At 42.0% G+C, this 16,008-nt stretch overlaps 1 protein-coding gene across 1 annotated transcript in view; it reads left to right on the forward strand.

Annotated features, from left to right (window-relative positions):
• KALRN (kalirin RhoGEF kinase) overlaps window positions 1-16,008 on the forward strand; it is a 716,112-nt gene that overhangs the window by 493,797 nt on the left and 206,307 nt on the right. Inside the window, exons 18-25 of the mRNA XM_026647403.1 lie at window positions 1,420-1,569; window positions 2,655-2,769; window positions 5,506-5,621; window positions 7,339-7,461; window positions 10,678-10,860; window positions 12,532-12,650; window positions 13,959-14,025; window positions 15,740-15,849. Of these exons, the coding sequence (XP_026503188.1) occupies window positions 1,420-1,569; window positions 2,655-2,769; window positions 5,506-5,621; window positions 7,339-7,461; window positions 10,678-10,860; window positions 12,532-12,650; window positions 13,959-14,025; window positions 15,740-15,849 (983 nt within the window). The remainder of the gene's footprint in view (window positions 1-1,419; window positions 1,570-2,654; window positions 2,770-5,505; window positions 5,622-7,338; window positions 7,462-10,677; window positions 10,861-12,531; window positions 12,651-13,958; window positions 14,026-15,739; window positions 15,850-16,008) is intronic.

Raw genomic sequence — 16,008 nt, forward strand, 5'->3', positions numbered from 1 at the left:
TGGGGCTTTGATACTCTCAGAAAGGGAGTGGGGAACACTGTAGGGAGCAGCTGTGGGAGAGATGCTAGAGCTAGGGAATTGTAAGAAATGTTTGAACTTTTCCATAACTCTGTTCCACAGAGGCTGTTCTGGCTACCCCTCTGGTCCCCTGATTTAAAGTTATCCTAGTTCCTTCCTGACTGTGTTTACAACAGACTTTATGCTAATCTTTCCTCATCATGGTAACAAAGAGTAATGACATTTGCATATATGAGGCAGTCCTATTTGTGAAAGGCATGTACACAACGCTGTTCATCTTGTTTGGTTAATTGCCTCAGGGCCAGTACTCCAAAACATTTCGATGCCCTCAAGAACCCCAAAATAAAAAGCAGGTAAGCCAAATGCTTATTCTGTGTACAGCACCTGGCACGCTTCCTGCGCAAATAAGTGTCCTTGTGTCAACATGCACATTTGCACACAGACATTCTCACAAATAGAAGCTTCCTCTGAACATTAGCCTTGTTCAGATGAATATTAGTGGGAAGTGTATAAGAACGTGTGAACGTGGTCAAATCCAACTTCACTGAAAATTTGGGAGAATGTTTGAAGGACATATTTTTGACGTCAATGGGATTTAGCACATGGGTGGTAGGGCACTTAGAATCCCAGTCTGTCACTATCCGCATGCAGTCTTTTCACAGTAGCAAAAGCTCTGTTGCTGTTAAGGGCTGCTCTGCACACCATTTTCATACTGTTTAACTATAGGGGTTTAGTTGGCTCATTCCGGTAAATTTACCAGAGTAAGCTATAGGTAAGCAGCTTTATACCAGTATAACCGCATCAACACTGAGGGGTTACACCAATTTAAACTATAACCTTTTCTAAACAACTGTTACAGAAACTGGCCACAGACAAGACCTAATGTGCAGCTGAAGAAAATTAATTCCAGATTTAGGTTCTGTTTCAGGAAAGTATTTAAGCATGTGTTTGATTTCAACCATGTGCTAAATCTTGTTGACTTCAGTGGGATTAAGCACATGTCAAAGCACCTTTCCTGAATAGGGATCATTTCCTGAATGATCTTCTGGGGCCGGATGGAACTCTATCCCAGTATAAACCTCAGGGTTTCTCACCTGTTATTCCTTAGAGGGGGAGTAGGATTTCTCCTCCTTAATCAGGATGAGTTACAGACCACAGCTCCAAATTGCAGGGATCCCTAGTGTGAAGAATGGATGATAGGGCCTTCTATGAAGAGGCCCTTTGCACCCATATATCCAACACTCCCTGATGGCACTGCTCCCATGGACTGAGATCCCAAATACTTATCTGTGAAACACTTTTGACAGGTCTAACAGTGAGCTAATCAGCTTTTAATGAATCTTTATGTTGCTGATTATGACTCCGGTAACTGAGCTGCTGTGTTTTGGGGCCATTCTTCAGGTGTGCAGTGTGCTGGAGAGTCTGGAACAGGAGTACAGAAGGGATGAAGATTGGTGCGGAGGTCGGGATAAGCTTGGACCAGCAGCTGAGATAGACCATGTCATCCCCCTTATCAGCAAGCATCTGGAACAGAAGGAGGCTTTTCTCAAGGTCCAGTCTTACTTCTGTAATTGCTCGGAAACTCTTTCAGGCTTGGAAGAACAGGATTATTAAGTATTATTATAGTAGGCAGAGCAGTTTAGAGCAATGTTTTTGCACTTGCAGGGCGGGAGGTTCTAAATTCTAATCCCAGCTCTCCTACTGACTTGCTATGTAACCTCTGGGCAAGTTTCCCACCTGTATAATGGGGATAGTTATACTTATCTGAGAGAGGCATTGCAAGGATTAATTAGGGAATGTTTGCATTACAGTTGGAGCATGTTAGTTGCTACACAAGCGCTAAATATTATTTGTTCGCACAATTATTTATTGTGAAAATTTAAAATACCCGATAGTACAAGGCATTTCATATGTGCTTATTTACAATGCTCAGAATTCCATGTAACTAATGAATTAGAGATGCATGAAGTAGATTTCACCTCCACAGGGCAGCACCAGGGTTGATTCTGGGCTTTCTGCCTGCCATCCAGGTGTTACACCATATGAGCTGCTGAGCTGGTTGGCTTGAATGTCAACTTGCCAAGAGCCTGCCACCCATTACAAATGACTATACTTATTTGAAACTACTCACATAGGCCAATCTTAAAAAGTGAAATATATAGATCACTCATTGTGGTATGCAATGAGCAAATTTCATGAGGCATTATGTGGCACATAGCACTGGAAGGGGCCTCCTGTGTCATCAAGTTCAGTCCTTGTTATCGCAGGCAACCCTACCATACAATCACATTCATAAATTTATCAGTCGATTTCTGCTAGATTAAAAATGTATGCTCTGTACCCGATCTTTGCACAGTTACTTTATTATCATAATTAATTTGCTTCAGGAAATTAAATCAGCCATTGTTTCTAAATAGCCAGGTATAGTTAATACTGTGTAATGCACCATCCATGAGATTGTTAGTTTAGTAGGTGATGTGTGGAACATGTGACTGTCAGATGTTATTCTCCAGAATTCTTTCATGTATGAGCACCTGCTTCTGGAGGTCAAGAGAAAAACTCATTATTTAATAAATTTCCTCTTGTTTTATTTTTACTTTTGCAATGGTAACTCTTCTCTGGGGGGTTTTCCATAGGCTTGCACATTAGCACGAAGGAACGCTGAAGTATTCCTCAAGTACATTCACAGGAACAACGTCAGCATGCCTGGAGTAGCAAGCCATACCAGGGGGCCTGAGCAGCAAGTGAAAGGTTGGTGCATTGATGCAATGGCAGCATTAAGATTTTTTCTCTCACAAACCTAGATGTCAGATTCTCATCACCCTAAGGCTTCTAGACATGTCATAAAGGAGCCCAGAAGCTTACTACTTACTATAACTGAAACAACATCCATTATCGATAACTTTAACAACAACATCTTGGGATCTTTATGAAGGAGTTCCTTTCTCCATTAGACTGAGTTTCTCATATAAAACACTAACTCTGGTGAATGTTAAATGAACATCAGAAAGACACTGCTCTGTGGCTCCTCTCATTTGGATGAAGTCTACGGGAATGACAGGGTGCAGTTCCATGAGTTGCGTGATACAGGAGGTCAGACAGAATGATCATAAATACCTTCTGGCCTTAAAATCTATGAAAGTATGAATAGACACAAATCAAGTATAAGATCTCAATACATTCCTCTCCTGCCAAGACAAGCAGAAAATCAAAATCAAAATCAAAATATGCTTGTCATCGGAATGCAACTCGTATCAATTCATTTTTTGTATTCCAAATCACGCTGCCACAGCAAGCACTAACCAACTGTCCTGTCCTTCACTAGTCTCTTTCACTTGGTCAAAAGAACATTGTTGCAACATGATGATATAGTCAAAGTTTTTGGCTGTGTTTCCACTCCTATTCCCCCACTCTTAATCGAACAGTTACTAATCTGTCCCCAGCAATCATGTAAGGTGCTGCTAAAGACGAGCCAAAGTGAATCTGCAGAACTAAGCAAAATTTTTTATTATTGAATTACTTGTGAAGTTGTAGAAAGGAGTAGATTAATGGCAATGCAGACATTATATAGATTAATAACAAGAGCACAGGAACCTGGGTTATTTGCACTCAGTAAGAGCATAAAAATGCCTTTGATCATTACAAAAGACACTTTTTTCTTTCTATGGATGCTAGTTTTTCTATTGGTGCCAGATTTAATCTCATATTTAGCTTAAATTGTTAATGAATTTGAAAAATTGGTTGTATTTTGTCACTCTATGATTTCTGCATCTATGAAAAATGATGGGCCAAGTTGTTTAGGCCCTGATTCAGCAAAGTACATAAACACATGCCTAAATTATGCTAGTGTGTAGTCCTTATGTGAGCATGCAGATAATCAGTTTTTCAGTTCAGCGGCCAAACCGAAAAAGAGGGGGAAAAGTCATTTTAGATTAATCTGAAATGAAATGTTTTTGAATTTTTCAGCTAACTGAAAAAATTTAAAAAATTCATTACAGGTTGAACAAAATGTTTCATTTCATTTTGTTTTGGGGTGTTTTTACCTTTTAAAAAACCAACAACATGGAAGTAAGATTCAAAGCAAAAAGTGGTTTTGGATTAAAATGTTGAAACATTTCATTTAGAAAATGTCAAAATGAACGTTTCAACTTTTTCTAATGGGGAGTCTGGCTAGCAAATCTTTTCTTTTAAACTAGTATGTGTGACACACTGGCTAAGTGTGTTACATCCCTCTCAAGTGGGATGTAACACCTGTTCTTAATCATTCTGTTAGCTCAAGAGGTTGAGGCCAGTGCTTTGGTTGTGAAGGTCCTGGGTTCTAGTCCCCAGTATTAAGTCTACATAGCCTGGGTTGGCAAAGATGGCGAGGTATGAGAGAACATATACCTCCTTAGGGCAGCAGCAGAGCTACTTCAGCTGCTCTTTGGCCTTGAGATCAGGGCCGGCTCCAGGGGTTTTGCCGCCCCAAGCAGCGGGGGGGAAAAAAAAAAGCCGCGATTGCGATCGGCGGCAACTCCACCTTGCCGCTTTCTTCTTCGGCGACACTTCAGCAGCAGGTCCTTCCTTCCGAGAGGAACCGAGGTTCCCGCCGCCGAATTGCCGCCGAAGAGCCCGACGTGCCGCCCCTTCCCCGTGGCCGCCCCAAGCACCTGCTTGCTGAGCTGGTGCCTGGAGCCGGCCCTGCTTGAGACTACAGTCATTTCCATAATGCCCTCATACCACCTCCTCTCCGTGGGGAGCAAAGGTAAGTGAATCAATGTATAGCTGATCCACAGGTCCTATCTCTACCCCCCCCCAAACCAAAGTTCACTGTAAAGGGCTGCACATTGTTCTCAGGGGTCTCCATCCCCTTCACAGGCTCTTCAAACCTTATGCCCCTTGTGTAATGGAACTTCACCAGTTTGTTATATCTGCAGAGAAGGGACACCATTTTCTCTTGAGGACTAAACCTGATTTCTCCCTAAATTCTGCAGAAATACTTGACACCTCTAAAATGTCATTTCCCCTGCTTGGCCCAAGATGCTGGGCAGTCTCGAGCCCTCCACCAGGCAGAATAGAGTAGAAGTGAATCTTTTCTTCCCCTGTCTCCATCACTCCAGGCCCAAGTGAAGCAGCAGGATAGAACATTCAATGAAGGTGCAACAATAGTGTGCATCAAGTTATGTTGGCACTAAATCTAACTCAATCTGAAACTCTGTTTTGGCATTTTCCCTATCCCCCACACAAAGTCACTAATGCCCGGTAACGCTGAAACTGTTTAATTTTTACTAATTTTACTAATTTTGATTTTTCAACTGAAAAGAAAATCCCACAAAATTTGTTTTGTATTTTTTTTCACCAGCCTTTTTTAACTCAGTGTTTTGTTTAAGAAGGATGGTCTGAAGGGCTCTACTCCTGCAAGTTCACTCTGGTGACAGGGAAATGAGCTCAGTCTTTGTTGGTTTATGTCTGCGTCCACTTACAGAGCCATTCTGCTTGGCCCCACAGCCATTCTGAGCGAACTGCTGCAGAGAGAGAACCGGGTTCTTCACTTCTGGACTTTGAAGAAACGGAGATTAGATCAGTGCCAACAGTACGTGGTCTTTGAGCGCAGTGCCAAACAGGTACTGTAATGACCCAGTCCTGTCTGGGGTTTTTATATATCATTGTATCTATAAAAACAACGAGGAGTCTGGTGGCACCTTAAAGACTAACAGATGTATTTGGGCATAAGCTTTCATGGGTAACCACTTCTTCAGATGCATTGAGTGAAAATTACAGATACAGGCATAGATATGCTGACACATGAAGAGGAGGGAGTTACCTTACAAGTGGAGAACCAGTGATAACAAGGCCAATTCAGTCAGGGTAGATGTGGTCCACTCCCAATAATTGATGAGGAGGTGTCAATACCAAGAGAGGGAAAATTGCTTTTGTAGTGAGCATACAAAAGCCAGTAGGAGAACACTTCAATCTCCCTGGACATTCAATAACAGATTTAAAAGTAGCCATCCTTCAACAAAACTTCAAAAACAGACTTCAAAGAAAAACTGCAGAGCTACAATTCATTTGCAAATTTAACAGCATTAATTTGGGCTTGAATAGGGACTGGGAGTGGCTGGCCTTCTGTAGTTATTTATAGTAGTGCAAAGTGCTTACTGTGTGAATGACAGGAGAATTCTGATCGGGCTATCTGTCTATCTTCTGCATTTATATGACATCCATTTCCTTAGTATCTGGGTACCACACAAAATATGTTTTTTTAAATGTTGTTATTCTCCCAACCCCCAGTGAGGTAACGAAGTACTGTCATCCCTGATTTACAGATGAGCACCTAAGGCACAGAGACACTTAGGGTTAGACACCTGCAGCTGGCCTGTGCCTGCTGACTCTGGTTAGCCAGACGCAGGCTAAGGAGTCGTTTAATTGCAGTGTAGATGTTCTGGCTCAGGCTGCAGCTGGAGCTCTGGGACCCTCCCACCTAGCAGGGTCCTAGAGCCTGGGTTCCAGTCCGAGCCCAAACATCTACATCACAACCAAACAGCCCATTAGCCCGAGCCAGCTGGCACGAGCCAGCCGGGAGTGTCTAATTTCAGTGTAGCCATACCCAAGTGACTTGTCCAAGGCCATACAGGAATTCTGTGGCAAAGTAGGGAATTAAACCCTGGTCTCCCAAATCCCAGGTTAAAGCCCTAACCGCTGGACATTCCTTCCTCTCATCCTTTCTCTCCCCCTTTGCACAGGTATAAATCACTAAACAAGGGGCAAGGCAATGGAGAATCAGGCCTTACATTTGTGCAACTTGCATGCGAGGAGGCTGAACAATATAAGAAAATGCAGGTTAATAGGTTTAAGAGTTGGGGTGGGGAGGACTCTCGCTCATTCTCCTGTTAGTTGGTTTTCCTAGTACAAGCCTCCTTTCTGGCCCCACTCCAGTTGCACTGTGCCATCCTGCCAGTACAAAGCAGCTGGAAACCCAGGTGTTTTGACCCCCTCAAGATTCAACCTTTGTAAGGGGGATCCCTGGGTTGTGTTTAGCCACTGAACATAGTGTGGCTGAACCAGAGAATCTTTTCCTCCACATGTAAGTTACTCTCACTTAAAATCCCTTAACTCACTCACGGGCAAATTATGCCACTTTACATATCCCCTCTGAATCTGGCCATCTGCGTTAACTGATGTGTTCTCTTGATGTGTCCTTAGAGTATGTTTTAATACACAAAGCACAAGGTCCCACTGGAACCGAGATCCTTCATTTGTAAGAGTTTTCATAAAAGGATTAATTCTTGAAATACACAGACCTATTTTTTAATTTTCTTTGGTTGCTTTTGCCATTCCCAGGCCTTAGACTGGATCCAAGAAACAGGCGAATATTACCTCTCTACTCACAATTCCACAGGGGAATCCGCAGAAGAAACTCAGGAACTCCTGAAAGAATATGGGGAATTCAGAGTACCCGCCAAGGTAAACAGTAACAACATTCTAATTATGGCATCTGCCTTTCGTGAGCCTGTTTCCTATTTCACACTCCCTTTCTCAGGGGCTTAGAACTGTGCAATAAATATTCTCCGGATTCTGGAATCTGCTGTTGACATTCTTGACCCAGGAGGGAACTTTTTCTTTTGAGAACTGTGACACACCATTTTTTAACCAGTCATGGGCACAAAAAGGGGATTTTTATGCTGTCTTTTTTGGAGATGGGGTAGTTTTGCTCTGCTCTAAAGCAGGGCGAGCTGATTTGTACAAGGAATAATTCACAGGTATCAAGTTTCTAACTTAGACATAGTGAAACTCCCGCCACAAACAATTTTGTAAAAAATAATTGAATAGTTAATTCAGCCTAACATAGCTGAGGTCACCTTGGCCTCGATGGATGTTCCTTCTGTAATTACTATTGCAGTTTGTTTAATTGATTCTCTTTGGACTGCCTACTCATGACCATCCTATTCATTAGAAGTGCTCCATTGATCCCACTGAAGTACTTCTAATGAATGGGTTTGTAAATTCCCAGGATTAGTTCTGTTGTATCCTGAGCTTCATTAGCAAGAATCTATTAATTTCTGTGGAGCATTTCTGTGGAATCTGGGGTTGTCATAGATTGATGATGGGGTTGGAACTGCTTCAGGCAAACTAATCCAAACCGAAGTTAATTTAGAGACAGAAAATACACTGAATTCACAAGGATATTAACAGTCATAGATAAGGATCTAAATTGCTAAGCCTGACTGCAGCAGGGCACCAGCCTCAGTGTTATGCATCCTCAATCCACTGTGTATAGAAATTGATATTCCTTAATTCTTCGTGTGAATGTCCATGTTTGTGTGGGCTTCTATCACAGACTTCATGTTCATCTTCCTTCCCTTCTTTTTCTTATAAAAGTTTGTGAATACGTTGTTTGTGAAAATGGGGATTAATGACAAAAGAGAGAAGTGGGTATAAGGCAGGGTTCTTTTAAAGCAACAGCTCTCAGAGGTTTTCAGTGCCTTAAGCAACTGGAAAATGTATGCCCTCCCAGAAATAAGATGTCAATGAGCCATTTTCCAACCACAATATTTTCTTGTCCAAGGTGAAGATGCAAGAGCAAAGGCACTTTTGAGTTTTTGTGAATTACATGCCCTTCTCACAGGGTGAAATTGAATTTAATGAAACAATTTGTAATCTTCACAGCTACTCCTGCCTCAGTTAATTTTCTAGTGCTACTGAGGTGGCCACAGACTCTCTGATTCATGTGTTTTGCTAGTGAAACTTCTAGAACTGCCTTTAAGTTTGAAATCTCCTGGACATTTTGTGGAGTAAAACATACATTTGTACATTCATGGCTAGATTTTCCGAGGTGCCAAGCATCTGAAGCTCTTTTGATTTCAGAGAGAGCTGCAGGTGCTCTTCACCTTTGAAAAGCAGGCCATTCAGTATTCTTCAGGACAGAAGGCAGATGTACTTTGGAGATGTGATTGACTCTCACTCTGTTTTTGAAGATTAATGTTTGAGTCACCGATGGAACTCAATTTGATTTGTATACTTTAGACATTTGCTTTTATAAGCAGTTTTCCCCACAGACAGACCGGGCCCAAATACTACATCCAGACACCTTCAATTTCTGGGGGGAGTTTGGAATCCAGACTTAAAATCCAGTTCTAAATGTAATTATTATTCCATTTGTCTATAATGGACTGAGCCAAAACCCCAGATCTGAAACATCCATAAACACCAGATCCCATGGTGATTGTGGCAGTAAAAGACCCTGACTAGAATAGAACTTGAAGAAGTTGGAAGTCTGGGTATGAATTTTATATCTCGGGACCTTTTTAGTTTTTAATCTGATTAGAACTAGAGCATTGTTTTACATCTGGATCCAGTACTTGGGTAGGACTCTGCGACCTCTATAATTGATCAAACCATATTCAAACTAGTAGGAAGAGAGCCTGAGACATAAGCCCTTGTATTAGAGGCCTGGCACAGGACCTGCTCACAGAATTTGGCAAGAACAGGGCTAATATTGCAGAAATACACATTCCTAAGAAGTGCTATTCACATAGTGCTTATGCAAACACATCCCGATATCAAGTGGTACTAGAACATCCCGATATCAAGGATGGTACAAAAACATTCCCCAAGGATAACAGGAACACACTGAACCCTCCTAAAAGATAAGGTCAGGATGACAGTACATAATAGAAATATTTTAATCAAACTAACATATACAAAATGGTGGGTGATAACTAGCGACGTCAGGGGGCAGTAAATAACTATGTCAAAGGGGCAGTACTAACTTGTTTGTATCGGGGTATAAAGATGTATCTCAGAGGGAGTATCTTTGGCAAGCCTAGGGAGCAGTGGAAAGTCCCGCCACTGACTGAGCTGCGTCCATTGTTACGGGCATACATGTATTAGTGGTCCGGTAGAGTCTGTGGGATACTAGTACCGTGCTTTGTCGACAATAAACCTGGCTGGGTGCCTTCGTCCCTTAACGGATCTTGTGGTCATTGGGTGGTTTGCTCGAGGTCTGCTGTGCCAGCTGTCTGTGCAGGGCGGGGGCAGCACACACAGGGAACACACACACACACAGCCAAACATCTATCAACATCTAACCACACAAACATGCCAGAAATTTCATTCAGATTCAAATCTAAAGCAGAAATCAATGACTCAAGCCCACCTCCCCAGCTGATGTTTTGAAGTACTGATGACAAAATGTTTAAAAGAGTTACCTAAATATGGATTCAGAATGATTGTGTATATATTATGATGGGAAACTTGAAATGTTATCCATTGTCCAAAATCACAGCCATTACAAACAATGATTTGATATTTCACTAGGGTTTATGGCATCAAAACAAGAAGTAATAGGTTAAGAAAGAAATGGTCTGTCAACCTTTCATCATATTTTTCCTTTATGCATTTGTGAGTACAGTTGTGGAGCCTTAACCTTCCATATTTCATGCAGGGGATTTCCCACCCTGCAAGGTGAATTCCATTGATTAACACTGAGTCTTCCTTGCAAAAATGGCATTGCCTTGCTGCAGGACAGGCGGGAGTTTAAAGCTTCTGGACTGTACGTATTATGAAATAGTCTTTATTTTAGTATGTGTAAGATTGTGAACTGCATCTGGCTGCTGTGTGAATTAAAATCAAAGGAAATAATAATAAACCTGTCATAACCACGGACCATGTTTTGGGCAGCAAACCAAGGAGAAAGTGAAGCTTCTCATACAGCTGGCTGACAGCTTTATAGAAAAAGGACATATACATGCTGCTGAAATTAGGAAATGGGTCACCACTGTTGACAAACGCTATCGGGACTTCTCTCTGAGGATGGGGAAATACCGCTACTCACTGGAAAAAGCCCTTGGAATCAATACAGAGGTACTGTAAGTCAATGTCCTTCTCTGATATTATACCAACCAATCCAGAAACAGCTCTACCTACAGAGAAAAAGCTACTCATCGGCGGTCAATAGGCTAACAGAGTCATAGATGAGAAGGAAGAAGGAAGAGCCTTCTACACAAATGCTTACGCCCATAATACAGGGAGATTATATGGATACTGGGGAGGAGTGGGTAATAGATCAATCAGGTAAAACAATCCAAGTTAATTTTATCATGAAGAAGCAAAGGACACAGAGTCATCACCAGCAAACCCATAATTTAAAGGCACGTTTAAGGCCTCTGTTTTACGCACTCTTGCTAATCACTGTCTAGATTGGAATGCCAGGGGCAGAAGATAATTGAAAGCAGGTATTGCATCTGTTATTGTAAGGAACTAGTAAGAGGCCTTTCTTTCTGAACACGTTATAGGATAAATACCTATTGACTTAGATTGGGGATCAGATTCTGTTCTTCTAACTCAGGTGAATAGTCCCTTTAAAACAAATTGATCTAATCTTACACTAGAGATGAAATATCTTTACATGGAATAATACCTCACTTCCAATTATTGCACTATTTGTGGAGTAAAGTACTACTGAACTAATTTAGCCCCTTAGGTGTAAGGTAAGCAGATTTAGGGCTTGGCTACACTTGCGAGTTAAAGCACATTAAAGCAGCCTTGTGCACCCTAGCTCACTACCCATCCACACTGGCAAGGCATGTAGAACGCTCTGACTCTGCAGCTAGAGCACTCCTGGTACTCCACCTCGGTGAGTGGAATAACGTTTGATGCGCCTTGGCTACAATGCCTGGGCATCAGTGTGAACGGGGTGTTGCATTATTGCGCTCTGATCAGCCTCCGGAAATGTCCCATAATCCCTTTAAATCAAGTGGCCACTCTTGTCATTGTTTCAGAATCACTGCAGGAATGCGGATATGCCCTTTCAAAGCTCCATTTCTGACAGCTGGCATGCTTATCTGCTCCGAGACAAAGCAACCATTACTGTGGAATGCTGTATGTGAGCGAGAGAGGCGGGAGGGTCTGCTGCTGTCTGAACTTACAAGACAGCATACTAACATGCTCTCAGCGCCCCAAAAACCCACTCTCTCTCCCCCCCACATACACACAACACACTCCCTGTCCCACTCCACCCTACCCCCCCATTTGAAAAGCACGTTGCAGCCACTTGCATGCTGGGATAGCTGCCCATAATGCACCACTCCCAATGCTGCTGCAAGTGCCACAAATGTGGCCACGCCAGTGCGCTTGCAGCTGTCAATGTGGACAGATTGCAGCGCTTTCCCTACTGCGGTCTACGAAGGCTGGTTTAACTCAAAGCGCTCTACATCTGCAAGTGTAGCCATGCCCAAGTTCTTTGTCTCCACTTTTGTTCCTAGATAGACATAATGATAAAGACCTTATTAATACGTAGTCATTCAAATTTTAAAAAATTCTCTCTAGGTGAAGCATAAATAAAGGGTGCTGTTGATGTCTCTCTCGCTCGGTCTCCTTAATTCTTCTGTTTATCTCTGAATTTGCTTCCTTTTATCTTTGGCAGTTTTGTCCTATTTTTATTCCTTTTTATCTACTTAGTCTTGTGAATGTGCTGCCTATTATGTAGCACCGGGATTAGACCCAACTTAAAATCTGTGTTGTTACTGTTTATAGGATAACAAGGACCTGGAACTGGACATCATTCCAGCGAGTCTTTCAGACCGGGAGGTGAAGCTGCGAGATGCAAATCACGAGGTTAATGAAGAAAAAAGGAAATCAGCCAGAAAGAAAGAGTATGTGCCAAAACACACACTGCAATAACACAGCACATGAAATGACCCTTTCCCATGGTTACAACCAATATTAACAACTCCATAATTCCAGCCAGTTGTGGAGCTGTGGAGATATGTCTATATGAGCTTGAATAGAAATTGTGACTGTAGGTTGGAGTGATTTCAAAAGATTTAGTTTGAATTTCTTTGTGATTAATTATTTCCAGAGAGGTTAAGGAGTGAATCAGAGAAGTAGATTAGTACATGCTGGTTATAATAATTTAGAGTCTCATTATCACTAGGGTCTTTCTGGGTGGATAAAAGGGAAAAGAGAAAGTTAAAATAATATGTATATGTGCAATCAAACACTTTCCCAATTAACCTTTTACGATCAGATGGGGATGAAATCCTGATCCCATTGAAATCAAGGGGGGTTGTGACATTGACTTCAGTGGGGCCAGGATTTCACTCATAGTGTTTAACTAAAAGTCTTATAGGCCAGGCTAAAATAGGGAAAAGCTGTAATTTCAGAGCACACATTTTGGCTTAATTCATATGTGTTAAGGTTCTGAGTTTAATCATTTATCAAATATTAATCATTTGTGGTTTTACAAAATATAGGCCCAAATTTTCAAAATTTTGGGTGCACAACTTGAGAAACCTAGGGCCTACTTTTTTCAGAGGCGTTGAGCATCCCAAGCTCTGATTGACTTCAGCTGGAACAGTGATTGCTCAGAACCTCAGAAAATCAACATCTTGCTTCAAGTTGGGCACCTAATAACTGAGCCAACTAAAGGGCTAGAGTGTGCCTACCTGACACTGAGTAGTTTACTCCACAAATAGTCCTACTGAAATCACAGTACTACTCAACATGAGTAAGGGTGACAAAAGGTTGCCCATAAATAGTGGATACTTCTCAAAATGTAGGTGGTGTGGGCCAATTTCAAAGTCCTTATGTATGCAAAACTCCAGTACAATTGATGGGAGTCACATGACTAAGGACTTGAGGACCATAGATAAAACACAAAGGATTGGAGAAACGCATTGTAATTGGATTTTATTCCGGAAGGCTGTTTTTTAAAATATGGAACTATACTATATCTAAGATTGGTCCCAAATGAATAGAAAATAAGTGGTATTTTATTCATAAATTTGGAAGGTATGAGTATTATTATTTGTATTCCCATAGAGCCTAGGTAATACCAGTTAGGTGAAAATTAGAGTGGAAGTGCACTGATTTATGACAAATATACAAGAGAGTTTTTCTCTTTAGTAATGCCATAAATGTGTATTATGTACAAGCTGACTGAAAGACCTTCCTCCTTCCAGATTCATTATGGCTGAACTGCTTCAGACTGAAAAAGCTTATGTCAGAGACTTACATGAATGCTTAGAGGTAAGTTCTTTGCCCTGTAAGATCATAGTATTCGCAGTAATGATATAGCATCCTTGCATATATTTGTGCTGTTCTAGGCTGTGCAATAAAGCCTGAGTCTCAGACACTGACTGGCATCTGGAAGGAGGCTGTGAGAGGGTGCTAAGGCAGGTAGGAGGTTACCTTCAATTCAGCTTCTCTGGCCCCCTGCAGTGGTGCTTAGGGGAAGATAAAGAGGCAGGGCTGGAGAGTGCAGACAATCAGGTTCCACTGGTGGGAGCATAGGCACCAACTTCCTCGGTTCTTGGGGGAGGCTTGACCCTCGCTCCGCCACAGGCCTCACCCCACTCCACCCCTTTCCCCAATACCCCACCCTCATTCTGCCCCCTCCCCTGCTCTTCCTGCCAACAGTCCTCCCCCACTTCCCCAGCACCTCTTGCACATCACTGAACAGCTGGTGGGTGGGAGGCGCTGGGAGGGCAGGGGAGGAGCTGATTGGCAGGGCCCGCCAGCAGCAGGGAGGCGCTGACGAGGAGGGAGAGAAGCTGATCCGGGGGGCTGCCAGTGGGTGCTGAGCACCGACTATTTTTTTTTCTATGGGTGCTCCAGCCCTGGAACACCCACTGAATCAGTACCTATGGGTGGGAGTTGTGGAAGAAGTAGAATGAGCTATTTTTTTTACATCGCCAAAAAGAGAAAGTGTTGCAGATACTCTTATGAATATGTCTGTGTGTAAATATTTGCACCCCAAATGACAGTCTGAGCGCTCCTCTATTTCTAAAAGCTTCATTCATCCATTCAAAGAGTAGAAACACTTCCATGTGACTTTGGGGCTCTGGACACTTGCAGGTTTAAACCAGTGTAAATGGCGGATTCTCTGTAACTTGAAGTCTTTAAATCACCATTTGAGGACTTCAGTAGCTCAGCCAGAGGTTATGGGTCTATTACAGGAGTGGGCAGGTTAGGTTCTGTGGCCTACAATGTGCAGGAGGTCAGACTCACTAGATGATCATGATGGTCCCGTCTGACCTTAAAGTCTGTGAGTCTATGGTGGTCAATCACATGGCATAACTATGTAATTATGAATAGCAAATACTTCATGAATAAATCCAGAGACTGAAATTTGTTTGTTTAAAACATTCCTTAAATAATTTATGTACAGTATAACATTTCATTAAAAATTGAAATCTGTGCCTGGATAATTTGTGAACAGAGAAAGGGTCTGCATCACACTGGTAAATACTTTGTTGTAAATAGTTTGCCAAACTCTATTTAAGGGTTTCCCCTGAGTAGATCTGTGATACTGAGGACAGTAAACAAGGTAAACCTGACAGAAGGAGGTTAGCATTCGAGTTCCTACATCTATAATGTGGCTTTATGCATAGAATGATAAACACTTGGCTCTTGAAATTGTGAACTCATCTTACCTTTGAACTGTTTTCTGTCTGTAGTTCTATTTGGGCATCAGCAGTGAGCATTCAGAGAGACAGTGAGATCTAGTTTTGTCGGCATGATTTCAGTTCCCCCTCAGACATCCTTCTCTGTGTCAGCACTTTGAATTTCTTGAGACATTTTTCATGTCATTGGAGCATTTCCATTTTATTTCTTTTCAGATTATGTGTTTAATCTCCAAGTGCACATTTCCGTTGTCAATCTGTGCCTTTGGCAAGAAAACAGGAAGTTCTGTTCTTTTGCTTTGCACTTCTTGGTGCTAAGAATTTCTTGTGTCTTCCAGACCTACCTTTGGGAAATGACAAGTGGAGTGGAGGAGATACCACCTGGGATTCTTAATAAAGAACATATCATCTTTGGCAACATTCAGGAGATTTATGACTTCCATAACAAGTAGGTTTTCGTAATGTGTCCAAGAAGGTTCACTGATTACAAAACAAAACAAAAATCCTCAGATCATTCTGTACGTATATATAATGTGTGCTGAGAACTGGTACAGTAGTATTTGTCGAAAGGCATGGAGTTATTGATCCAAACCTGGGGAATACTGAC

Source organism: Terrapene carolina, unplaced genomic scaffold (genome assembly GCF_002925995.2).
Source record: "Terrapene carolina triunguis isolate 2854851 unplaced genomic scaffold, T_m_triunguis-2.0 Scaffold62, whole genome shotgun sequence".
Classification (NCBI taxonomy): domain Eukaryota; kingdom Metazoa; phylum Chordata; order Testudines; family Emydidae; genus Terrapene; species Terrapene triunguis.